The 24,831-nt window shown below is 40.0% G+C and overlaps 1 protein-coding gene across 1 annotated transcript in view; it reads left to right on the top strand.

The window, feature by feature from the left end:
- LOC104599542 (TOM1-like protein 3) overlaps positions 1-24,831 on the top strand; it is a 51,288-nt gene that overhangs the window by 5,889 nt on the left and 20,568 nt on the right. The window contains exons 3-5 of the mRNA XM_010262119.3: positions 10,210-10,288; positions 24,449-24,547; positions 24,649-24,762. Coding sequence (XP_010260421.1) covers positions 10,210-10,288; positions 24,449-24,547; positions 24,649-24,762 — 292 coding nt within the window. The remainder of the gene's footprint in view (positions 1-10,209; positions 10,289-24,448; positions 24,548-24,648; positions 24,763-24,831) is intronic.

Below are 24,831 nucleotides of genomic sequence, written 5' to 3'. Positions count from 1 at the left end.
TCTCAAAGAATGAGACATCAATGGAAACATAGTACTTGCGAGCAATGAGATCATAGCAGCGATACCCCTTTCGAGATAAAAGGTAACCAAGAAAAACACAAGGAATGGCCCGAGGATCAAGCTTACCACGAGTAGGGGACAGGTTATGGACAAAACAACGACACCCAAAAACATGCATCGGAATGGTGGACAATGGGGCTGTAGGGAACAAGAGCTGATGTGGGGCCTTATACTCTAGTAGCCGAGAGGGCATGCGATTGATGATATACGTAGCACACAAGACTGCATCCATCCAAAACCGTTTTGGCACATTCATATGAATCAATAAGCCACGAGCGACTTCGAGAAAGGTGGCGGTTCTTCCGTTCAGCCACACCATTTTGTTGGGGTGTCCTGGCACAAGAGCTTCGCTGAAGTGACCCACTCGAAGCAAAAAACTTCGTGAGATCACTATGGAAATATTCCTTCGCATTGTTCGACTGGAAGATATGGATTTCCGTTTGGAATTGAGTGAACACCATGCGTTGAAAATCTTTCACAATTTGTGGCACTTCATCTCGAGATCGCATAGGGTAAACCCAAGTGTATCTAGAATAATCATCAATCAAGGTAATGAAGTACTTATAGCTAGCCTCAGTAGGTAGAGTAACAGGGCCCCAAACATCAGAATAAACAATATGAAATGGAAATTCAGATCTTTTATTTCGTAAAGGTAAAGAACTTCTACAATGCTTACTCAATTGACAAGTTCGACACTGTAACTGACTCACTGACAATGACTCAAACAACTTTGGAAACATAACTTTCAACGACTCAAAAGAAGGATGACCTAAACGACTATGCCATAAATAGGCTTGACTCTCACTTGAAGAACTCATGGACTCTGTCGCCACTAGACCAACATTATTCTCCAACACGTAGAGACCATCCACCATGCTTCCTCTACCAATTGTCTTCCCCGAGGCCAAATCCTGAAACACACATGAAGACGGAAAAAAAGTGACTGAGCAGTTTAAGGAGTGAGTTAGACTACTAATAGACAGCAAATTAATAGGTAATTTTGGAACATGCAGTGCATTAGGAAGGGTAAGGCCAAGTGGGAGAGGTATGGTACCTCGGCCAACTATGGTAGAAAAAGAACCATCAGCCAGTCTTACCTTATCTCTCCCAGAGAGAAGGTTATATGTCTGAAACAAATTTGACTTACCGGTCATGTGGTTTGAGGCTCCAGAGTCAATAATCCAAGGAGAACCAGTAGTATGAGATGACACATGGAAGGCTGTGGCATTACTTGATGTAGACGCAAACGAGGTAGAGGGAGTAGGACCAGAATCCATCTAGCGGAGAGTCCTACCATACAATTCCAAATGTTCACGAAAGGAGTTGATAATATCTTCCTTAGGGTCAGAACTGGGATGCCTCTCCTGAGTTACCAAAGGACTAGTCTCTGTCGATGCCATATTAGTTGAGTTATACCTTTTTTGATTCTGCTGGCCTGGTTTCTTGCCTTGATCAGGTGTTGACTTCTTACCCAAATCCTGTGCCCATTTAGGTTTTCCATGGAGATCCCAACATGTATCTTTCGTGTGTCGTGTCTTCTGGCAGTGTGTGCACCAAAGTTTTCTCTTATCATCTGGTTTTTTTCTGAGTGTCACCCTTTTTAAAACCACCTCCGACATTTGTATCTGAATTTCCCCGGACAGCTAGGGAAACTGACTCCCTTCTACACGATTCATCACACTTCTTTTGCTTTCTTCTGATTGCACCAAGGCATACACCTCCTGAACTGATGGCAAGTCTTTACTACCCAAGATCTGTACCCTGATGGACTCATACGAAGGATTCAGCCCTAGGAGGAAGGCAAAAACTCGTTGCTGAGATACAAGTGACTTATAGGCCTTTGCATCTTCATCACACTTCCAATTCACATTCTGATAATGATAAAGTTCTTTCCATATTGATGTCAAATCAGAATAGTACATTGAGAGACTCCTCTCCCCCTGCTTGCAAGTAGATGATTCAGCTTGCAGTTGATATATCTTGGCATAGTGTGTCTGCTCTGAATAGGTGGACTTCGCTTGTTCCCATATCTCACAAGCAGTTTCAGCCCACATAAAAGTCTTCCATGTGGCAGCATTGAAACCAAGAGCCAAGATATCACCATTACTATTCTCTTGGTTCCACCTATCATACTCAGCACTTCCATACTTCGGTTCCTTCACTCTCCCATTGATGTATCCTATTTTCCCCCTAGTAGTGATGTAGAGTTTTATTCCCCTAGACCACTCAAGGTAATTCAGACCATCAAAGGGAATAACAACCATGTGAAAGCTCATATCCGTTCCCCCACTCACTCCATTGTGGCTCTCTGAAATCTCTGAAGTAGCAGAATTCTCAGTTGACATGGTCAAACAGATAATCAGTCCCAAACACCGGACTTAGGACTCCTTACTCCACAAAACAATGCTCCACTCAGTCCACACCCACACACTTGGGTTTAAAAACCAGGTTGAGCACAAACAGTACCAAATTCAGGACAAAACAGAGGTAGTATTCGGTAGATTTCAGACCTGTACAGTTTTAACAGTCCCAACCTACTAGAATTCCAGAATGTCTAACAGCCACTAATCAGCAGGGGAGATCCTTATCACTTATAATCAAATCAAATCATTGAGATGACAGGTCATCCTTGACCTACAGTTGTCTTAACACATGAACAAGATCACACGATCCAAAAAAAACAGGGGTATACAGGTTCAACAGCATTCAGCCGCCCAGACTTATATGGTTTTCACTCGGCACATGACCAAGGAGGGTAAAGAAGAGAAAACAAGGAGAACTGTACCAGTTGTAGAGCTGTTTTTTCAGTCCAGAATCAGATTTCTGTTCCGCCCAGGTTCAGCAAGTCTGTTCGATCTGTTCTCTCAGTAAGGTTGTTCAATCTGCTCTCTTTAATCAGTATTCCCGCTCTGATACTATCTTGACAGTATGACCGTCCAGAAATAAGAGGAAGAGAAGAGAAGAGAAGAGGAGAAGAAGAGGAGAGAAGAGAGAAGGGTTTTGCAATGTAACAGTGCTGGTGGCGCCATCCTTTATTTTAATATATATAGGGCGGCATAAATAACAAGGGAAAAGACTCTTGTGCCCTTGAGTACAATAATAGACATAACAAAAAGGAAAAAAACGAAATAAAAAACACTTTAACTAGCAAACAGACCCTAACATTAACAACTAAATTATTTTAACATATCAAATCCTTTTTACCAACTTACTGGTTCTGTTTTCACTTTTTACTGATTATGTAAACTCTCTTAAGTACTGTACAACCTATTTTATTTTGCAAACCTAAACTAAATCTCAAACTAACAAGCTGAGGGCTTTGTGGTCTGATGTTTGTGTCGGATTAAAAAAATCATAATTGAACTACAATTTCTACATCCAAGTTAATATGACTATAGTTACTGTAATCATTCATGGAGAGAGAGAGACGAGAGAGAAAAAGAGAAGAAGAGGAAGATATGATTGAGAGAAAAGGAAAAAACTCCTTCTGGCTGCCGCCAGTTCATTATTTATATTAACTTAATATAAAAAGAATGGAAATTACAAGTATGCCCCTGGCGGCACTCCCTAGAAACACACTAATAAGAAAGAAAGAAAATAACTAACTGACAACATCTTAAACCCACTAACAGCAACTATAAAATAACAATTAAATAATCCTCACAACACTCCCCCTCAAGTTGGGTTGAATATGTCTATCATGCCCAGCTTGTCACATAACTCATTGTGCCACGAGTATGGAAGCCCTTTTGTGAGGACATCAGCGAGTTGTTCCTTGGAGTTGACATAAGGGATGCGGATTTCCCTTTTTTCCAATTTTTCCCTTATGAAGTGTTTGTCCACCTCAATGTGCTTGGTCCTCTCATGTAAGACAGGGTTGCTGGCGATGTTTATGGCTACCTTGTTGTCACAGTAAAGAGACATAGGATTATGAACAACTCCAAACTCCCCTAGAAGATTTTTTAGCCAAAGGACTTCAGCCACCCCATATGCCATAGCTCTATATTCAGCTTCAACACTTGACTTTGCTACCACACTTTGTTTCTTGCTTTTCCAAGTCACTAGGTTTCCTCCCACAAATGTGCAATATCCACTCGTGGACTTTCTGTCATCCACAGCACCTGCCCAATTAGTATCTGTAAAGACTTCCACCTTTAGGTGATTATGTTTGCTGAATAGTAGACCTGTTCCGGGATACTTTTTCAAGTATCTAAGAACTCTCTCTGCTGCCTCCATGTGTGGTTTCTTAGGAGAGTGCATGAATTGGCTTAGAACCCCAACTGAATAGGCAATGTCTGGACGGGTCATGGACAAATAAATCAGCTTTCCCACTAACCTTTGGAACTATTTCACATCTTTTAGAGGTTCACCAACACAGTCACCCAACTTGTGGTCAACATCAATGGGCGTATCTGCTAGCCTATTTGCCCGTGTCCTGTAATAGATCAAGGGTGTATTTCCTTTGAGAAATGAAGATATTCTGAGCGGGTGACTTCAATTCCAAGGAAATACTTTAGGGGACCTAAATCTTTCACTTCAAATTTAGATGCAAGGAATTGTTTCAATTTTTGTATTTTTGAACCCCAATTTTCTATAATGATGATATCATCCACATACACTATCAATACAACAACCTGTTCCTGACATCTCTTCACAAAGAGTGTATGATCAGACTGACATTGTTTGAAGCCCACCTGCTGAACTGCCATGTGAAACTTACTGAACCAAGCTCTGGGAGATTGTTTTAAACCATAAAGAGACTTTCTCAGCTTGCACACCTTATTTTCACTTCCCTTGGCACAGAATCTAGGGGGTTGAACCATGTATACTTCCTCCTCTAAGTCACCATTCAAAAAAGCATTCTTTATGTCCAGTTGACGCAATTCCAAGTTCCCAAGTTTTATTTTTATGAAGAGCATTAATCTCCTCCTTCATGGCATTTGTCCATTCGGGGCATTTTAAGGCTTCTGCAACATTTCTGGGAATAGGGATGCAATCAACTGCGGATAGAAAGGCTTGGTATGAGGGGGAAATGTGATCATAGGAGACATTGGGTAATGGGGTGTTTGGTAGTGCATGACCTGACTCCCTTTCTTTGAGCAATAGGAATGTCAAGGTCATCCACAGTAGGAGTAGGGGTATCAGTAGGTGCAACAGGGATTGGACTTACCTCCTGGGAGTCTAACGGTGCCGGTTGCTCAATGTTTGGCTGTTCCACATCTCTATCACATTGCTGATATCGACGACGTGTACGTTGGAAGACACGAAAGGGAGCAAGGTCCAGAATAGAAGGAAGAGAGACTTGGCGGACCTGAACTTGCTTCTCCTCTTCCACACTACTACTCTCCTCCTAAGGAGAAGCAGGGAAGAATGGCTCAGACTCAAAGAAGGACACATCCATAGACACAAAAAACTTATGATTTACGGGATCAAAGCACTGATACCCTTTTTGAGAGGAGGGGTACCCCAGAAAGATACAAGGAATGGACCGAGGGTCTAACTTACCTCGAGACGGAGACAGATCATGGACAAAGGCACGACAACCAAAAACTCTCATGGGAATGGAAAATAGAGGGGACTGAGGGAACAACAACTGATGAGGGGCCATGTAGTTCAGCACTCTGGAGGGCATGCGATTGATGACATAAGCAGCTGCAAGTATAGCATCCATCCAAAACCTTTTTGGAACATTCATGTGTAACATCATCCCGCGAGCTACCTCAAGGAGGTGTTTGTTTTTTCTTTCTACAACACCATTTTGTTGTGGCGTTCTGGCGCATGAGCTCCTATGAATAGATCCGTGGGAGGCAAAGAACTCATTGAGCTCACCATGGAAGTATTCTTTTGCATTGTCGGATTGGAAGATCTGTATTTCAACATGGAATGTTTAAATACCATCCTTTGGAAGTCTTTCACAATCTTTGGAACTTCGTCTCTACTACGCATAGGGAATACCCATGTATAGCGAGAGTAGTCATCGATCAATGTGATAAAGTACTTATATCCGCCCTCAGAGGTTACAGTAGTAGGCCCCCATACCTCAGAATACACAACATGAAAAGGAACACTTGATCTTTTATTATTTGAGTGAAAAGTTGTTCTACATTGTTTGCTCAACTGACACGTCTGACACTGGAACTCTGACACTGAACATGACTTAAATAAAACCGGAAACAAAGACTTTACTATTTCAAAAGAAACATGACCTAACCGACTATGCCACAAAAAAATTTGACTGACTATGTGACTCTGAGGATGACACCGAGAGACCAGCTTTGTTGTCGAGAATGTAGAGACCATCCACTAGGCTCCCTCTACCAATCGTCTTCCCAGAAGTTAGATCCTGAAAAACACATGAACTAGGAAAAAAGGTTACACTACAGTTTAAAGAGCTTGTGATACTGCTAATTGAAAGCAAATTTATAGGAAGTTGAGGGACATGCAATACACAATTCAGGTTAAGGCCATGGGGAAGAGATATTGATCATTGGCTTGCAATGGAGGAGAATGAGCAATCTGCAAGTCTCACTTTATCCCTTCCTGACAAAAGGCTATAAGTCTGAAACAAGTTTGACTTACCGGTCATGTGGTTAGAGGCCCCTGAGTCAATTATCCAAGGGGAACCAGTGGGAGTGACATGGAATGCAGAAGCCGTATTACCTGATGTAGATGCAAATGAAGTAGGAGTACTAGTGACTGAGCTATCCATCTGTCGCAAAGCCCTACCATATGACTCCAAGTGGTCTCTGAAGTAATTCACTATATCTTCCTTGGGGTCAGAATTATTAAGGTGGTCTCGAGTAGTACCGACAACCTGAGTATCTTGGGTTGCCACATGTGCTGCATTATGTGCTGTGTTCATCTTCTTCTGACCTTGCCCTTTACCCGGTTCTTGGTTCTTCATTGCCCACTTGGGTTTCCCGTGAATGTCCCAACATGTGTCACGTGTATGCCGTGAGTGCCGACAGTGGGTACAAAACAACTTGTCTTTATCATCAGCCTTTTTGGTGTCACCTTTCTTCCCCATGTTGTTATTACTCATTGCAGCCAAAGCAACTTGTTGCTCCCCCTCGGTTGTAACCATCACACTCCGCCTACTTTCTTCCTATTGAACAAGGGAGTATACCTCGTGAACCGACAACAACTCTTTGCTTCCTAAGATCTGAACTCTCAAGGGTTCATAGGTAGGGTTTAGTCCCAACAACAAGGCAAACACACGCTGCTGAGAAACCAGCTTCCTGTAGGCCTTAGCATCGTCATCATGTTTCCACTCTATAGTCTGATAATTATCCAATTCTTTCCATATGGAAGTAAGGGCTGAATAATAGGAAGACAAACTACGATTTCCCTGTTTACAGGTTGAGGATTCAGCTTGCAACTGATTAACCTTGGCATAATGCCTTTGCTCAGAATAGGTAGTTTTGGCCTGTTCCCAGGTCTCACTAGCGGTGTCTGCCCACATAAAGTTCTTCTTCACATCAGGTTCCATGGCTGCAAGGAGCCAAGACATCACTGATACTATTTTCTTGGTCCCACCTATCATGTTCAGCTGTCTCACTCTTGGGTTCTTTCACCCTTCCATTTATGTAACCAGCTTTTCCCCTTGCCGTTACATAAAGTTTACACTTTTAGCCCACTCCAGGTAGTTTAGACCATTTAAAGGGGTAATGGGCATGGGAAACATCATGTTTTCACCTCCCATACCAGCTGTGCTGCGGGTCGGTGTAACCCCGATGAAGTTGAATCATAGTTTGCCATAGAGTATTGCTGAAATCAGACCAAATCCAATACAACTACACAACAACCACAAACAAAATACCAACCCTCAAGAAATTTACTTCTGGGATGTGGAACAAAAAACAAAAAACTGCTGAAATCAACTTTGTGATGGTTCGGTCATTAAACCAGCCCAGTAATCAGTCCAACACCAGCCAAGGCAGACGTTAGAATAGTAACTATCAGTCCGACTACAGCCCATACAGTCTAACAATCCAGCATCCAAACGAATGTATAGAACCAAGGAATAAGGCCTTCACACCATGGGCCAAAAAAAAAAAAAAAAAAAAACAAGAACACATACCCTGTCCAACACCTGTACGAAGGTGCCAACCAGAAACTGACTTCACAACATCGAACAGAGAAGAAAGGGAGTCTCTTTCTGCATCGCCCTTCTTCGACTAGGGTTTCCTTGATATTACGACCAAGGAAGAACCCAAAGGAAGAGGCGCAAATAGTCTGCTAGGGTTTCTCTGTCTTCCACGTCCAAGAAATCAAAGAAGGGTAAGAGGACGAAGCAGGTTCAAATAGGAGAGACCGAAATTCTTTTATAGCCCAGAACCTTGCTCTGATACCATGTAATCATTCATGGAGAGAGAGAGACGAGAGATAGAAAGAGAAGAAGAAGAAGATATGATTGAGAGAAAAGGAAAAAACTCCTTCTGGCTGCCGCCAGTTCATTATTTATATTAACTTAATATAAAAAGAATGGAAATTACAAGTATGCCCCTGACAGCACTCCCTAGAAACAAACTAATAAGAAAGAAAGAAAATAACTAACTGACTGCATCTTAAACCCACTAACAACAACTATCAAATAACAATTAAATAATCCTCACAACAGTTACCTAACTCAAATGTATAAACTTATATCTACTTCATGATTTGAAAAATAAAAAATTAATTCTTGGCCCATAGGTGCAGGGGATTCTACCAAGCCGAGATCTTTCATTACTTCAGGAACTGTGGTTGGTGTTTGCCTTAGGCCTTACCACACCAAAAATTGAGGGGGATGGTGTCTTTTGAGGGGGACTGTTGACCCGTCCGAACCGTCACCTGGCCCTTTTTCCCGGTTCAGTTTTCCTAAAAGCCGCAAATTTGTCAAAAACCATTGGCTTGGTCAGAGACCCACTGACCTGGGCGGTTGAACTATTGACCCATTTGACCCGGTCACTGGGTCATGGGTTACACACTTCAATGTATTGAAACTTTAGGAGGCCATATCTTTGTGCTCAGTTGTTGGACTGGGGTGATCTTTTTTTTTTTTTTTTATTTTGGATATCTTTTCTGGGTCTACACATTCCAAGGCACCGATGCCCCATATTTTTGTTTTTTGGCCTTAAATTTCATTTTTTTAATCTTTTTTGTTTATAAAAATTAAAAACTGAAATAAAATTAAAAATGTTACCTAATATTAACCATATATGCATACATATGTCATGTGTAAAATATAATTATACATTATTTATTGATATAATACATGTTTATACATGTGTGTGTGTGCTGCATTTCACAGTCTGACCCATTTGACCCAGACAGTTGAACTGCTGACCAGTGACCTGGAGACAAAAAATTGTTCAGCCTCTGGGTTGGTTTTTAAAACATTGGTTTTTTATGAGGGAAACTGGACATTTGGCCTCAAGAGCCAACATTTCGTTCCATTGGGTTTGAAGATCGGCCGACCTTTTAGCAGACTGTTTAGCTAGAGAAGAAATTTAATTTGAAGAGTTGTATTTGGGGTTAGCCCTCCCTTTAGCACATTTTTATGCATTTCTTTATGTTAAAGTTGGTTAATTCTGATTTCTGATTGAGTAAATTTGTCATTTTGGCTGACTGGTTTTTGAGCATGAAGTCAGTTTCCAAACTATGATTCTATGAAATGTGAGTGCATGATTTGAATAAGGTTTTTGCTATATTAGGATCAATTTAGAAAATGTTGGTTTATCCTCTACTTAAGAAGATTGCAAACATGTCCCTGTATCAACAATTCAAAAGCTTGTGATATTTCCCTGTTGAAGCTGGTTCTGTTATATGTTACCACCTTTGTCCTACAAAGATAGTTCTCTTTGTGTTTTTTAAATCCACAGTAGTTGTCAGTTGTAGAAATAAATGGATGGAGTTTTCTTACTTTTCCACATTACCATTTGCAAAAGTTTTGGAAGTTGGCCTTCTTCTTTGTTTTCTCCATTTTTATGGTTATTGGCCTTCTACAATTTATTTAATTATTTCTAATTGCAGACTTGTATAATACTCGCTCAATTATTTTTCCTCACCCTTTTCTTATTAAAATAGATTTGCAGTTATCAAAATAAAAAAAAAAGATTTCCACTAATTTTGGTATTTCATTTTTCCTAATTTGGTTCTGAATTGCAGGCAAGCAAAGGATGCCTTGAAGACTCTTAAGAAGCGCCTTGGGAGTAAAAATCCCAAAATACAACTTCTTGCTCTCTTTGTAAGATTTATTTTCATTGTTTTATGCATTTGAAGGATTTTTTTTTTTGGTCATGAGATTTATGTTCAAAATTGTTGATGTCTTATAGACCAGAAACATAATAGTGTACAATGTTTTTTTATATATCTTTATTTGGGGGTGGGGCAGTTTTCCATTGCTGTATCATGAGATGGTAATTTCCTTATTTGTGAATTTTGGATTGACTGGACTACTAGTACTTTGCCAAACAACTATGATACTGTACAATATCTTCTTTGAAGTAACAGAAAACAATGCTTTCTGAAACCACAAATCCAGATACTGATGAGCATATTGATGAAGTTCAAGCAGTTCTAAAAGGAGCAGATTAGCTTTATATTCTGGTCCTATAGGTGTGCGAGATTCAGTCAATGCGGAAGTTCAAACATTCTAAAAGGAGCAGAGATTGCTAAGGAGATGGCAATGGAACACTAATCATTGAAGGCGACTCTAAACTGGTTGTCGGGTGGTTAAAAGAGCTGGAAATGGCAGCATGGTCCTATAGAGGAGCTTTGAGAAGGTTCAGATAGTCAACGTCAAATATGACGGTCACAATTCAATGGGAAAGAAGATCGGCAAATGGGTTGGCAGATTCTTTAGCCAAACAAGGGGTACATAGGAAGCAGTTTTTATGGGCTCATTTGTAAGCTTTATGATATAGTTTAGAGGCGGCATCTCACGCTGCTTTGTGGGGATTTTTGTAAGATGTATCCTTTGTGCTGATTAATAAAATAACCCTTATCTATCAAAAAAAAGTGGAATAGATATTTAGGGTGGAGTAGGAGATGATGTTTCTGGAATTTTTTTTTTCTTGGGGGGGGGGGTAAGGGAGGTATTGAATTTTATTGTTTTTGAAAGGATTGAGTTGTGTGAATCCCGTGTTAATGTTTATTACTGTGTCCTGTTTGAAGTGACTGTGGTTTTGTGGTTGGGATGCACTCCGATTAGATGATGCTTCTGAAGCTTTTCACGGGGAGTTGGGGGAGGTATTGAATTTTATTGTTATTTCTAGAAGGGTCTAGTTGTGTAATGTTTATTATTATGTCCTGTTTGAAATTGGGGGTTGATGTGTCTTGTGGTTTTAAGTGTCAACTATGTGTATCTGTTCTATTGGTATCTTGTAACATTGGGAGGTGTCTGTTTATTCTTATGTGGAGGTTGGCGTGCATTTCCATTAGTTGGTTTAGAAGGTTATCTATTGTGGAGATTGGTTTTGGAATGGAATTTTTGTTTTCTTGTGTGTTTGGTTGTTGTCTCCTTGGTGATTTCTTATCACCTACTTTTGTGTATATGTTTCTATTTTTTTTTGATAAGTAACCATCAATTTTATTAATTATAAAACAATAAAATATACATATTTACAAGCACCCTTTTCAGAGGTACATAGATTAGCTCTCCCCTTTATTTTCACTTACAGAAGACTATACTTTATACATTCTTTTTATTTTAATGAACTTTCTCCTAATTAGATCAAGCATGAACAGTAATATTTATTGCATTCTCTTCAAATCCATGAAGAAGTATTTCACAATACTTAAACAAAGGAAGGAGAATAAAGGAAAAAAAAATCTAAGAATAAGGAAAAGAAAAGAAAGAAGAGCAATTTGAGGCTATTTGTCCCTTCTCCTAAGTCCTAACAAAATAGCCCTAAGTTTACAAAAGGTTTTTGGAAGCTGTCCAATGTGTTTTATATTGAAGGCATGTAGATATGAAATGATATGCAAGTGGAACCTCGGCCTGTCGAGATTGGCTCACTTCCTTCATGAGATCCATGATCGCTTGACTGTGCTGAATTATTCCTTCAGATGGATCCCAAGAGATGAATCTGGTGGCTGATTCTGGGACTTTTTGTATAGTGCTAATACTTCACCTCTGTAATTTTTGGTTTTCTTGGGGCCTCTTACTCTCTGATTGTACATCTCCTCATGTATATGCCCCCCTGCTTTGCCTTCATTGGAAATGAATAGTTACTTATTTTTTTTTTTTTTTAAAAAAAAGATATGAAATGATAGGAGGGGGACATCTGGAAAAAAATAAAGTAGTTGGAATAGTTTTATTACACTTCTAAGCCATGTAACCATCCAGCATAAACAACAAGAGATGCCACCAATTGTATCATCACTTCCTTTATATGATTCAGTTTGCACTGACAGATCCTATCTTAAAAGTTTGTACATAACGAGTCTGAAAATTGATAGGTACGTTGAGTCTGAAATCTTTTCAAAACTTGGACTGTGGTCCTGCGGATCAGAAGTAAGATATGTACTGGTCTTGAACTGGAGACTGCAATGACAGAAAATCTTGATCCCCCCTTGTTTTCCATTCTCTGCTCTTCTAATGAGTATATCAACATTAGGAAAGTAACTGCTGCATAGCAGACTCATATTGTAATGGATAAACAAGTAGTGATTGAAGAATGCTTTCATTGAGGTCCCCATGTTAAATGTTCATTGAGGTCTCTATTTTTGATCTTCAAAGGAATGCAGTAAACTTTTTATATTCCAAACATGTGTACTTTACTACCCCCTGCAGTTTCAGAGTTGCTGAGGAAGGAGAGATAACCTTGTATTTCATGGAAGTGCCTTCGGTAATCCAGGTGAAGCAGGAATTGTAGGTGTTTTTAGAAGAAGAGATGGCAACGTTAGTTGGGCTTTCAGTGGACCGATTGGGATGGCCTCTTCAACAAAGGCTGAAATCTTGGCAGCCTTAACTGGTATCCGGATAGCAAGAGATCTGGGTTATTTGAATATCACCACAAAGGAGACTCCGCTAATATACTATTAATTGGTTAACTGATCCTGGTGGTGGCTCCTAGGCTTTAGCTCATTACTTGTCTGAAGGGAGAGACATCCTTTCTACTTTGAATGCACATTTGGGCTGGGTTCCTAGGGAGCTAAACACTGTAGCTGATAGTCTGGCAAAGGCTGGTGTTCACAGTGATTACCTTTGTAGCGACAGCTCTCTTCCTGTATAACTCTTTGAGCCCTTAGCTTTTTTTTGTACATCTTCTCATGTACTTTTGCTTCCTCTGAATAAAGTTAACTGTTTTCTCAAAAAAAAAAAAAAAAAAAACTTAGGGGCTTATGCCTAATCAGGGATGTACATGAATGGTTGAATGTTCATTTTTTGAACCCTTTTAAATGACATACTGTAAAGAGACTGTGCCGAATGGGTCCTAGTATCTTCTCTTGTAATATCTTTTCTTTTATTGTTGGCTAATGGGCCTCTCTTAATGGGCCTGTTAGTTATTTCTTTTTTGTTTAATCTCTTTATGTTACTGCCTAGCTGGCCGCCCACTTAAGGGCATACTTATCATTACTCTAACTTTAATTCTTAATAAAAAAAGGATTAGGGGAGAAAGGGAAGATAATTCGATTCTTCTTCTTCTTCCTTCTCTTTTCGCCAACTTCTTCTCTTGTGTTGTTGCTCTTACTTCTCTTCTTCCTTTTTCTTCTAATCTTCAAATTTACACCTAATATTTGAGGACTGATTTACATCTTGGTATCAGAGCAGGTCTATTTCTTCATTTTTTTTCTTTTCTTCTTCTTTTCCCATACACCCTTAGATTAAGAGAGTGTATGGAGAGATAGATTCTCTATAGTTCAGAGGATCTCTGGCCTAGTTGGTAGAGGGTTTGGAGAGTTTAAATCTGGCTGGATATTGCCAACAAGCGGTGCTGTTCTGTTGCTGCCCAAAACCCTAGCCGATTAGAGATTTTCGAAGGTACAGGTAAAGGTGAAGCTTTGGGTGTGGCGCTCTGTGCTTGGGAGGTGTCTTGTGACTCCTAAAGGAGGGTGGTTCAGGTTTGGAAGAGATTGGGAAGTTCTGGTAGGAGGTTGCATCTTCTCTCTTCCTCCTCAACAGCTGGACGGAGTAAAACCCTAGTTTTCAAGCATCTGGGTTCTGGTTTGACTTCAAGTAAGTTTATATAGACAAAATTTCTGGTTCTTTGATTTTCATTTGATTAATGGAGCCATACGGAAGTGAGTTCAAGCAAGTGCCGGTTTCAGGCCTTGTCTCGGTAGATTCCGTTTTGACTAGTGTAATCACAATCAAGTTAGATGGGACAAATTATCTTGCTTGGGCACAGTTTATAAGAATTTATGTTTGTAGTAGAGGAAAACTTGGGTATCTCATAGGTAGTAAAGTGAAACCCGAAGAGACAGACCCTGAATTTGAGAAATGGATGCAAGAGAACTATACTGTCATAGGATGGTTGGTCAATTCTATGCAACCTTATATAAGTTAGCATTATCTCTGGATGTCTTCGGCTAAGGAGATATGGGACAGTGTTACTGAGACCTATTCATAGAAGTTGAATGTAGCCAGAGTCTATAAGTTGAAAAGTGATGTGAAGAACCTAAGACAGGGGGAGAAGAGTGTAGCAATCTACTACTCTATACTGAAATCCTTATGACAAGAAATTGATGTTATGGAGACAGTTGTATGGGAGAATAAGAATGATGCTGAAATGTATAGGAAATTGGTGGAGAGAAATAGGGTGTTTGAATTTCTCACTGGACTCAACCCTGAGTTTGACATCATTAGGCAAAATATCCTGGCTAGAGATGAGGTTACTCTTTCCCAGGCATATGCTATGATAAGTAGTGAGGAGAGTAGGCGGCAGGTTCAGTTGCAGGGTCCACTTACAGAACACTTTGCACATGCTGGAATAAAGCCAAAGGGTCCTACTGAGAAAAAGGAGCAGATATGTGAATATTGCAAGAAACCGAGGCATACAAAGGACACTTGCTGGAAGCTTCATCCTGAGCTTCTTCCTGATAGGTTTAAGAATAACAACAGCTCTAAGAAGGGCAGGCAAGTAGGAAAGCCTAAGGCAGCTAATGTTTCTATAGTACTTGAAGGAGGAAATAAGGAGAGTGAAGAGAAATCAAGCATTGAGCAGTTGGCGGCAATGAAGGTGGATTTTGAAAAGTATGGGAGGCTACTAAATCACTTGGAAGCTACTGTTTCTTCATCTCACTCTTCCAGCAACAACACATCATCTTCATCAGCATTTGCTCACTCGGGTATTTGTGCTTCTGCAAATCATGCTTCAGTTTTAGGTAATCATAAAATCCCTTGGATTATTGATTCCGGTGCATTAGACCATATGACCAGCCTGTCCAATCTCTTCTGCTCATACCACCTTCTCTCTAGCAAAGAGAAAATATTCCTTGCTGATGGATCTCTTGCTCCCATCTCTGGTAAAGGAGATACAAAGACCTCTGACACCCTTTATTTATCCTCTGTCCTTCATGTCCCTAAACTTAACACAAACCTTTTATCTGTTAGCAGCTTAACTAAATCCATGAATTGCAGCATAACCTTTTTTCCCACTCATTGTGTTTTTCAGGACCTACAATCTTAGAGGATGATTGGGAATGGCCATGAGGCGAACGGAATATACTTGCTGGACACACCGGATCAAGCTTTGGGACCACCTCATGGAGTTGCCTTAGAGTCAGTTTTGTTAGAGTCTGTTAACAAAGTCTTGTTATGTCACTTTCGGTTTGGTCATTTGTCATTTTCTGCTTGAGTCATTTGTTTCCAGATATGTTTAAGGGAGTGTATTTATCGAGTCTTCATTGTGAATCGTGTGAACTGGCAAAGCATTGTAGACATTCTTATCCAATAAGCAATAAAAGATCTCTTTCTCCTTTTCATATTGTTCACTCTGACGTGTGGGGGCCATATCATTTGCCAACTATGGGGGGTTACAGGTACTTTATCCTTTTTATTGATGACTACTCTCGTTACACTTGGATTTATCTCATGAAATCCAGGGATGAAGTACCAGCTATTGTGCAAAAATTTCATGAATTCATCTTCACCCAGTTTAACACTCATATCAAAATATTCCGTTCTAATAATGCTAAGGAGTATTTTGAGAGAACCCTCTCCACCTATCTTGAAACTTTTGGGGTTATTCATCAAAGTTCTTGTTCCTACACTCTACAACAAAACGGGGTGGCGGAAAAGAAGAACAAACATGTGGTTGAAGTTGCCAGATCCCTCTTGTTTGCATCCCATGTTCCTATAAAATTTTGGGGAGATGCTGTTCTTACTGCTACTTTTTTGATCAACCGTATGCCCTCCCAGGTCCTTGACTTCAAAACCCCCTTTAGCCTTCTCTTCCCGGATGAGGATATTTTTTCTCTTCCTCTTCGTGTTTTTGGGTGCACTTGCTATGTGCATATTCACAGTCACCAAAGGCACAAGTTTGAACCTAAGGCTCATAAATGTGTTTTTTTGGGATATGCTTCCACACAGAAGGGATATTGCTGTTTTGATCCAGTTCGTGGCACCCGCTTTGTATCTCGGGATGTCACCTTTGCTGAGTTGAATCCTTTCTTTAGCATTTCTCCTGAGGGGGAGAAATCTGAAGAGCCCTTTGCTATGTCTCCAGCTATTGAGTCCTATCATGAGGTGTCTACTTCTCCCACTGGACCTACCTCCGATATTCCTATTCCTCCTCCTCCACCTCATTCTCCTATAATTCCTCCTCCTCTTGTTCTCCAAAGGTGGTACCAAAGGCAGAGACTCAGACATGGGCAGGTTGTTTCCACTCCTACAGAAGAGCCTCTTGCTCCTCCCATCATTACTGAGGTAACAGGTCAGCCTTCTTCTGACCCATCTACAACTTTCCCAGACTTTGAACTTTCTATTGCTCTCCGTAAGGGCAAGTGGAAGTGTACAGCCCATTGTATCTCCAAACACCTGTCTTACAGCCTTTTCTCTCCTTCCTACTACTCTTTTCTTGCATCTGTTTCTTCCCATGTGATACCCAAGTCCGTACCGGAAGCCTTATCTCAACCTGAATGGAGGGATGCTATGATGGCTGAACTGGATGCTTTGCATAAGAACCATACCTGGGATATTGTTGACTTGTCTGAAGGGAAGGAACCAGTGGGTTGTCAACGGGTGTTTACCATTAAATATCACTTTGATGGTTCTATTGAGAGGTTTAAGGCTAGGCTGGTTGCTAAGAGCTACACTCAAATGTATGGCATTGACTATCTTGAGACATTTGCTCCTGTCGCTAAGATGACCTCAATCAGGGTTTTGTTATCTCTAGCCACTACTTTTGACTTGCCCCTACACCAGTTTGATGTTAAAAATGCCTTCTTGAATGGAGACCTGCATGAAGAAGTCTATATGTCTTTGCCTCCAGGGGTGTATGGGAAGGAAATGCAAGGCAAGGTGTGTAAACTGCAGAAATCTATTTATGGTCTCAAACAGTCTCCTCGGGCTTGGTTTGAGAGGTTTAGGGCTGCTCTTGTCTCCTTTGGCTACACACAAACTCAATCTGATCATACCCTGTTCTTGAAGAGAAATGGCTCTCTGGTGACCTTCTTGATAGTTTTTGTTGATGATATTGTGGTCACGGGTAATGACCCTCAAGAGGTCAGTAAACTAAAAAGGTTCATCAACTCTGAATTTGAGATCAACGATTTGGGAGATCTTCGGTGTTTTTTGGGCATTGAAGTTGCTAGATCTAAGGATGGTATCTTCATTTCTCAACGTAAATATGTCCTTGACCTCCTTGTTGAGATTGGTAAACTTGGAGCTAAACCAATCTCCACTCCCATTGATCCTAATCATAAGCTTTCTGCTACAGATGGTGAGCTTTTATTTGATAAGGGGGTGTTTCAGAGACTGCTTGGGAAGTTGTTATATCTTTGCATGACTCGGCCAGATATTTCCTATGCAGTAAGTGTTATTAGTCAATTTATGCATTCTCCCAGAGATACTCATTTAGCTACTGCAGAAAGGGTTCTGTGTTACTTGAAAGGTACTCCAGGGAAATGTATTCTGTTTGCTAAACATGGACACATGAAGCTGGAAGCTTTCACTGGTGCTGATTGGGCAGGATGTATTGATGATAGGAGATCCACCTCAGGTTATTGTTCTCTAGTCGCTGGGAACATTGTGTCTTGGAGGAGTAAGAAACAGTTTGTAGTTGCTAGATCCTCAGCTGAAGCAGAAGACAGGGCAATGGCACATGGTGTGTCAGAATTACTGTGGCTACGATCCCTTCTAGAAGAATTGGGGGTTGACTACGAGAAGCCAATGATGCTCTATTGTGACAACCAAGCAGCTATCAACATTGTACATAATCCTGTTCAACATGACAAAACTAAGCACATTGAGGTTGATAGACATTTTATAAGGGAAAGAGTTTCCTCAGGAGAAGTTTGTTTGCCATTCATCACATCAGACGAGCAATTGGCTGATATCTTGACCAAGGGAGTTCCAAGAGGGAAAATGACACACTATATAAGCAAGCTGGGCATGATTGACATCTATGCTCAGCTTGAGGGGAGTGTAAAGAGACTGTGCCGAATGGGTCCTAGTATCTTCTCTTGTAATATCTTTTCTTTTATTGTTGGCTAATGGGCCTCTCTTAATGGACCTGTTAGTTATTTCTTTTTTGTTTAATCTCTTTATGTTACTGCCTAGCTGGCCACCCACTTAAGGGCATACTTGTCATTACTCTAACTTTAATTCTTAATAAAAAAAGGATTAGAGGAGAAAGGGAAGATAATTCGATTCTTCTTCTTCTCCCTTCTCTTTTTACCATCTTCTTCTCTTGTGTTGCTGTTCTTACTTCTCTTCTTCCTTTTTCTTCTAATCTTCAAATTTACACCTAATATTTGAGGACTGATTTACATCTCATACTTATATCTGTAGATTCCATGTGTCATTTGCTAGTTATTTTATGGTTGTGTAAGAAGTTTAGTATACAAAAAGATAATAATAAAGGAATATTGATGTAACATCCCCAATGTACAGTCCCTTGTACATTTTTTTTTGATCAATGAAGAAAAATTTTATTAAGCATCAAAAAGAAAAGATTACATCAGGGTGGAAAGATCGCCACCACTAGAAACTTTAGATTTTCACCCAAAAAATTTGTTGTCTTGTAGTCCCTTGTTTAGCCAATGTGTCTGCCATCCCATTTGCTGTTCTTCTAACCCATCTAAATGTGACATTCATCCCTCTTGCTAGGGATTCAATTTCGCGGACTGTAGGCCTGTAAGCCCATGGGATTTTGGTACCATTCCTTGTCCATGAGATAACCACTTGAGAATCCCCTTCCACTTCCAAGTTAAGAAACCCAAACTGCTTAGCAAATTTAAGGCCCTGAAGAAGACTGTACAATTCTGCTGTCACTGCATCACCATTGGTTACAGGACCTGAATATAAAGCAAGCACCTTCCCTTCTGAGTCTCGAAAGACCCCTCCCATCCCAGCTGAATCCTGATTGCGTATGTAACTACCATCAAAGTTGAGTTTTACACAATTGGCTTTTGGTTGTCTCCATTCCATCACTTTTCTTTCCTTATTTTGAGCTGACATAGCCACCTCCTTCCACTTTCTCAGGATATCATTTATAGAGAAAGATTTGAAATCCTCCATTGACTTTACCGAATGAGCAACCTTTATTTTAACTGTTTCCAGGACTCCCAAATCAGATCTACTCTTATCATTTGAAAATCCTTCCGTTTCTTTCTTCCCAAACGGTCCAAATCAATGCAGTTCTCACAGCTTTCCACATTAGCGTTTTTTTTGATCAGTCACATTAGCCTTCCTCTAGCCTTTGATTGTCGCAAGAAAACTGGATCAAAGAGCCCTCTCACATCCCGAGGAGGAGACCACCTGCACCCAAAGAGAGAACAAAGATGCTCCCAAATACCATGTGCAAAAGGACAGGATAAGAAAATATGAGAAATAGTTTCAACATTATTTTTGCAAAGAAAGCACAAGTGAGGAGAAAGGCAAGTGTTTGGCCTTCGTTTCTGCAGCATGTCAATGGTTTTGATCTTACCAAGGAAAACTTCCGAACAAAAAACTTGAATCTTAGGAGGGATTGGCTTGCTCCAAATTTCTTTCACTAAATTCATCCCCAAAGTAGAATGCTGAATTAGGAAGTTGAAGAAGGATGCACAAGTAAAATGATCATGTGAAGAAGTTGACGACGCTCTCTTGTCCTCAACACGTTGATCCAAAAAAATGGAGTCAAGTTTGGCCAAGAGGAGGATGAGAGAATCACAGTCCATTTCCCTTAGACCTCTTCTAAACCCCAAATCCCAACTTAATCCCGAGGCTGAGAAATTCACAAACTTAGAGATGGGTTCACATTTATAATTGGAAATTGAATAAAGCACAGGAAATTGGACCTTTAGTGGTTGACTACCTATCCACAGGTCCTCTCAAAACAAAATTCTTGACCCATTGCCAACACCATAACTAATGAGATTAATAAAGAAAGGATACACTTCATAGATAGCTTTCCAAGGAGAGGAGTTTGCATTGGGGGCTACCTTTGCATCCCAGCCATTTTCCGACCGACTATAATGCTAAAAATCACCTTGTGCCATAGCCTGTTTCTTTCTAGAGGAAACCTCCAAAGCCATTTTCCTAGAAGAGCTGAGTTCTTATAAATTAGATTGCCTAAACCAAGCCCACCCTCTTCTTTGGATCTGCTAACTTTTTCCCATTTCACTAAGTGGTCTTTCTTTCCGTCCCCCGGCTCCCACAAGAAATCCCGCATTATCTTTTCTAATTGCCTAGCAATTTTGACAGGTATACGAAAGGTGGACATGAAGTAGATAGGAAGATTGGCTAAGGTGGCTTTGATCAAGGTTATCCTCCCTCCGTATGAAATATAATTCCTCTTCCAGAGAGCTAGTTTTTTAGTAAATCTTTCCAATATGGACTTCCAAAATCTCTCAGATCTTGGATTTCCACCTAGGGGAGAGTCCTAGATAATCCAAAGGCCAATTTTTGACTTCACTACCTAGGAGATCCACTGTTGACCTTTAAGTTAACAGTTTCTTAAAGGATCTCACCAACTCTTTAAGGTTTCCTAGGGACTCAGAATTGGAGTCCTCACCGAAGAGGATTATGTCATCTGCAAATTGCAAGTGAGTGACAACAATCTCATCCCCCCCCTCCATCCTCTAAACAAACCATTAAACTCTGCTTTTGTGATCATTCTGCTTAAGACCTCTGCAATTAAGGTGAAGAGGAATGGAGATAAAGGGTCACCTTGTCTTAAACCTCTCTTGGCTGGAAAGAAATCTCTATCAGAACCATTAATCAGAATTGAGTAGTGAATTGTGCTTAAGCAGCCCTTGATCCAGCGCCTCCAATTTTCCCCAAACCCAAAATTCTTCATAACCTCAATAAGGAAAGACCAATCCACTAAGTCATAAGCCTTTTCTAAGTCCAATTTACAAATAAAACCTTTTCCACCCTTTTTCTTCTTCTTTGCAACACATTCATTAGCTACTAAAATTTGATCAACAATTTGTCTTCCTTCAATGAAAGCCCCTTGGGATTGGGAAATTACTGTGGGTAAAACCTTCTTCAATCTGCTTGAAAGAACTTTTGCTATTATTTTGTAAAGGCTACCCACCAAGCTAATTGGTCTGAAGTTCCTTGGAGTTTTAGCTTCCTTTTTCTTGGGCGCTAAAGCAATGAAGGTGAAATTTGTTCCTCGTGAGACCTCCCCTTTCTGGTGGAACTCATCAAACACCTCTTTTACATCCTTTTCCAACACCTCCCAACAATCCTGGAAAAAAAAGCCATAGAGAACCCATCCGGCCCAGGTGCTTTTGATCTTTCCATTGGAGAAGACAGCCTCTTTAATTTCCTCAATACTAAACCCGGCCTCCAACATATTTGATTGACTATCAGTCAATATCCCAATCCAAATCAGGGAGTTCTTGTCTACTTCCTTCAGAATTGGAGAAAATACCTCTAAAATGGTCCACAAAGGTTTTGACAATCTCCTCTTCCCCTTTAACCTCAACTCTCTCCACCTCTAAACTTGTTATGCAATTTTTCTTTTTCCTTCCATTTGCTAGGTTATGGAAAAACCTTGTATTTCCATCTCCCTCTTGGAGCCACTTGCACCTAGACTTCTGCCTCCATGAGATTTCTTCTTTTCTGAACAGATCTTCCAATTCCACCTTCAGCTTCCAATGATCTTCTCTCTCCTCCTTACTAATTTCTCTCAAGGCTTCCTTTCTATTCAAATCCTCTATTTTTGATGAGATTCTTTCTTGAGCTTCTTCAAGTCTTCCAAAAAGGTCCCTATTCCACTCCTTAATATTCCCCTTTAATGCTTTCAATTTCCTCATAAAACTAACACCCTTTTTTCTATTTCTTGGTCTTTCCTCATTCCACCAAGTTTTTACCCTTTCCTTGAAGTGGGGATCTTCCAATCACATATTCTCAAACCAGAAGGGAGAAGGGCCACCAAACAACAGTTCCTGCCCCAAAGAGGTTGGGCAATGGTCTGAGGTAACCCTAGGTAAGGGTCTAGTTACCAAATTTTCCCACAAATCTTCCCAATCTACCGAGAAAAGCAACCTATCCAGCTTGGAACAGATTGGGATATCTTGGAAATTAGACCAAGTAAAGTCAGCCTGTATAAGAGTGGGTTCCTTCAACTCAAGGGACTCAATCAAGTTATTGAATTTTCTCATGCTGAGGGTAAAGCCTTGATTGGGCTTGTTTGTTTCTCTTGAGATACAGTCCCTTGTACATGGCTGCTATTTTCTTGGTTTAATAGAAAGTTTTACCGTACCTGTTCTCACAAAAAAAAAAAAAAAATCTAACATCATCTTAAAACAAAAATATCCCCCAAACAAAAACAGCACCCTGAAGTGCCTGAACATCCTCCAGTACTATAGCATGAATTGACCATAAATCTACACCAAAAGAGTATCTACCAACATCTTTAAACCTAGGATGAGTAATCAATCAATCCAAAATATGAGAATTGATATGAACACATTTTTTCTATTATCTTGAATTTTTTTCCTACTCCAACCCCATCAGATTGTTTTTTTTTGAAGAGTAAATAAAAAGAATTTATTAAAAAAACAGGTACAAGCTGTTCAGGTGTCTAGATAACACCCCGCAAATCAAAGCAAACATGCATCAAAGTTCAGTTCAGACTAAACTAATTCACATTACAAATTTGAATCTCTAATAAATTCCAGAAATAATCAGCAAAGTCTGAAGGACTGATTTGCTCAACTCTCGAAGGGAGATGACCCAGCTTCTGATGAGTTTTCCAACCGACGCCACCAACTCTTCAATGCTCCATTCCTTTCCTTCAGAGAGCCTCCTCCCCACCCAGCCATACACAAACACACAAAGACCAGCAGACTGATACCGACAATCTCCCAGCCCACTCCCCAACCTTCCTGAACACCCCTGGATCCCACAGAAAAACTACCTCCCGCCAACCCATCCGCTTTCAGCTCCACCCACTCAACCCCATCCTTCCTCCAGATCTTATTCAACACAGTCTTTCTTCAGATTGTTAAAGGGATATCCTGACTCTAAATATGGTTTCGTTCATATGTATTTGAAAAGGATCCATCTAATCATTGGAGTTTATAGGTTTATTAATCATATAATTATGTGCAAGTGACTGGGTTGGAACAACCATGTCATTATAAGGTAGTACATATATACCAATTGATATAGAAGCTGCCAAAGAGAAAATATGCGATATTTTATGATCCCTTATCAATGTGGTTGATTAGTTTTTTTTCCCTGGCAAAATTTTATATTTTAGTTGATTTTTCATATATTGATGGATTTGCTCTTGGGGCCACTTACACACACACAGATATCAAATTTGATAAATATAAAATCCTTTACATTAATTTTACCCCTCCTCTTTCTCTCTTGCACACAAACATGCAAATATGTCAACATGTGAACTCAGTAATACATAAATAGATGCTTCAGAGGTGGTTCACACACAGCTTTTAAAATATCATGCTGTTTATATTCCCTCTTCAGGTCCACCGTGGTCACTTAAGTTTCAGCAGTGTATAGTTTGCTAGGAAGTCAAGTTCATAAAGAAAATTGCATAGGAGTTTAGGATGGAAAGGGCTAAAAACAATAATGAATTTTTAGATGAAAGATGATAAATGATCCATTTTTTATGGAAGGTCAAGGAATTCTAATTAAGTTTTTGTTGTTTCGTCTGTCCCTGACATTGTTATTCTTATTTAGTAGTCTTTTCAAGACAAAACATAACAATAACCTTATGGGGTGTTCTGCATTTTATTGAATTGCCTAATTATTATTCTGCAAATTGCTGTCCAGGTACTAGAGACTCTCAGTAAAAATTGTGGCGATAACGTATATCAGCAGATCGTTGAGCGAGATATCTTACATGAAATGGTCAAAATAGTGAAGAAGAAGGTCCTGTTTTTCCTTGTCTGTGGTTTAGTTCTATCCTATATGTTCTTTTTCCCAATTTCAATATCCTATTTATTGATTTCTTCAAATTATGAATTCTACAGCCAGACCTTAATGTAAGAGAAAAGATATTAATTCTCATAGATACATGGCAAGAAGCTTTTGGGGGTCCTGGTGGAAGGTATCCCCAGTACTATGCTGCATACAATGAGCTGAAGGTGCTTATTTAACTTTTTCTCTGGTTTTTATTACTTTGATGTTATTTGTGAAGTAGTTGTTTTGCTGGG

The sequence above is a fragment of the Nelumbo nucifera genome, chromosome 1, assembly GCF_055504915.1.
Source record: "Nelumbo nucifera cultivar China Antique chromosome 1, China Antique-T2T, whole genome shotgun sequence".
In the NCBI taxonomy this organism is placed as follows: domain Eukaryota; kingdom Viridiplantae; phylum Streptophyta; class Magnoliopsida; order Proteales; family Nelumbonaceae; genus Nelumbo; species Nelumbo nucifera.
This window is presented reverse-complemented; position numbering and strand designations above follow the sequence as displayed.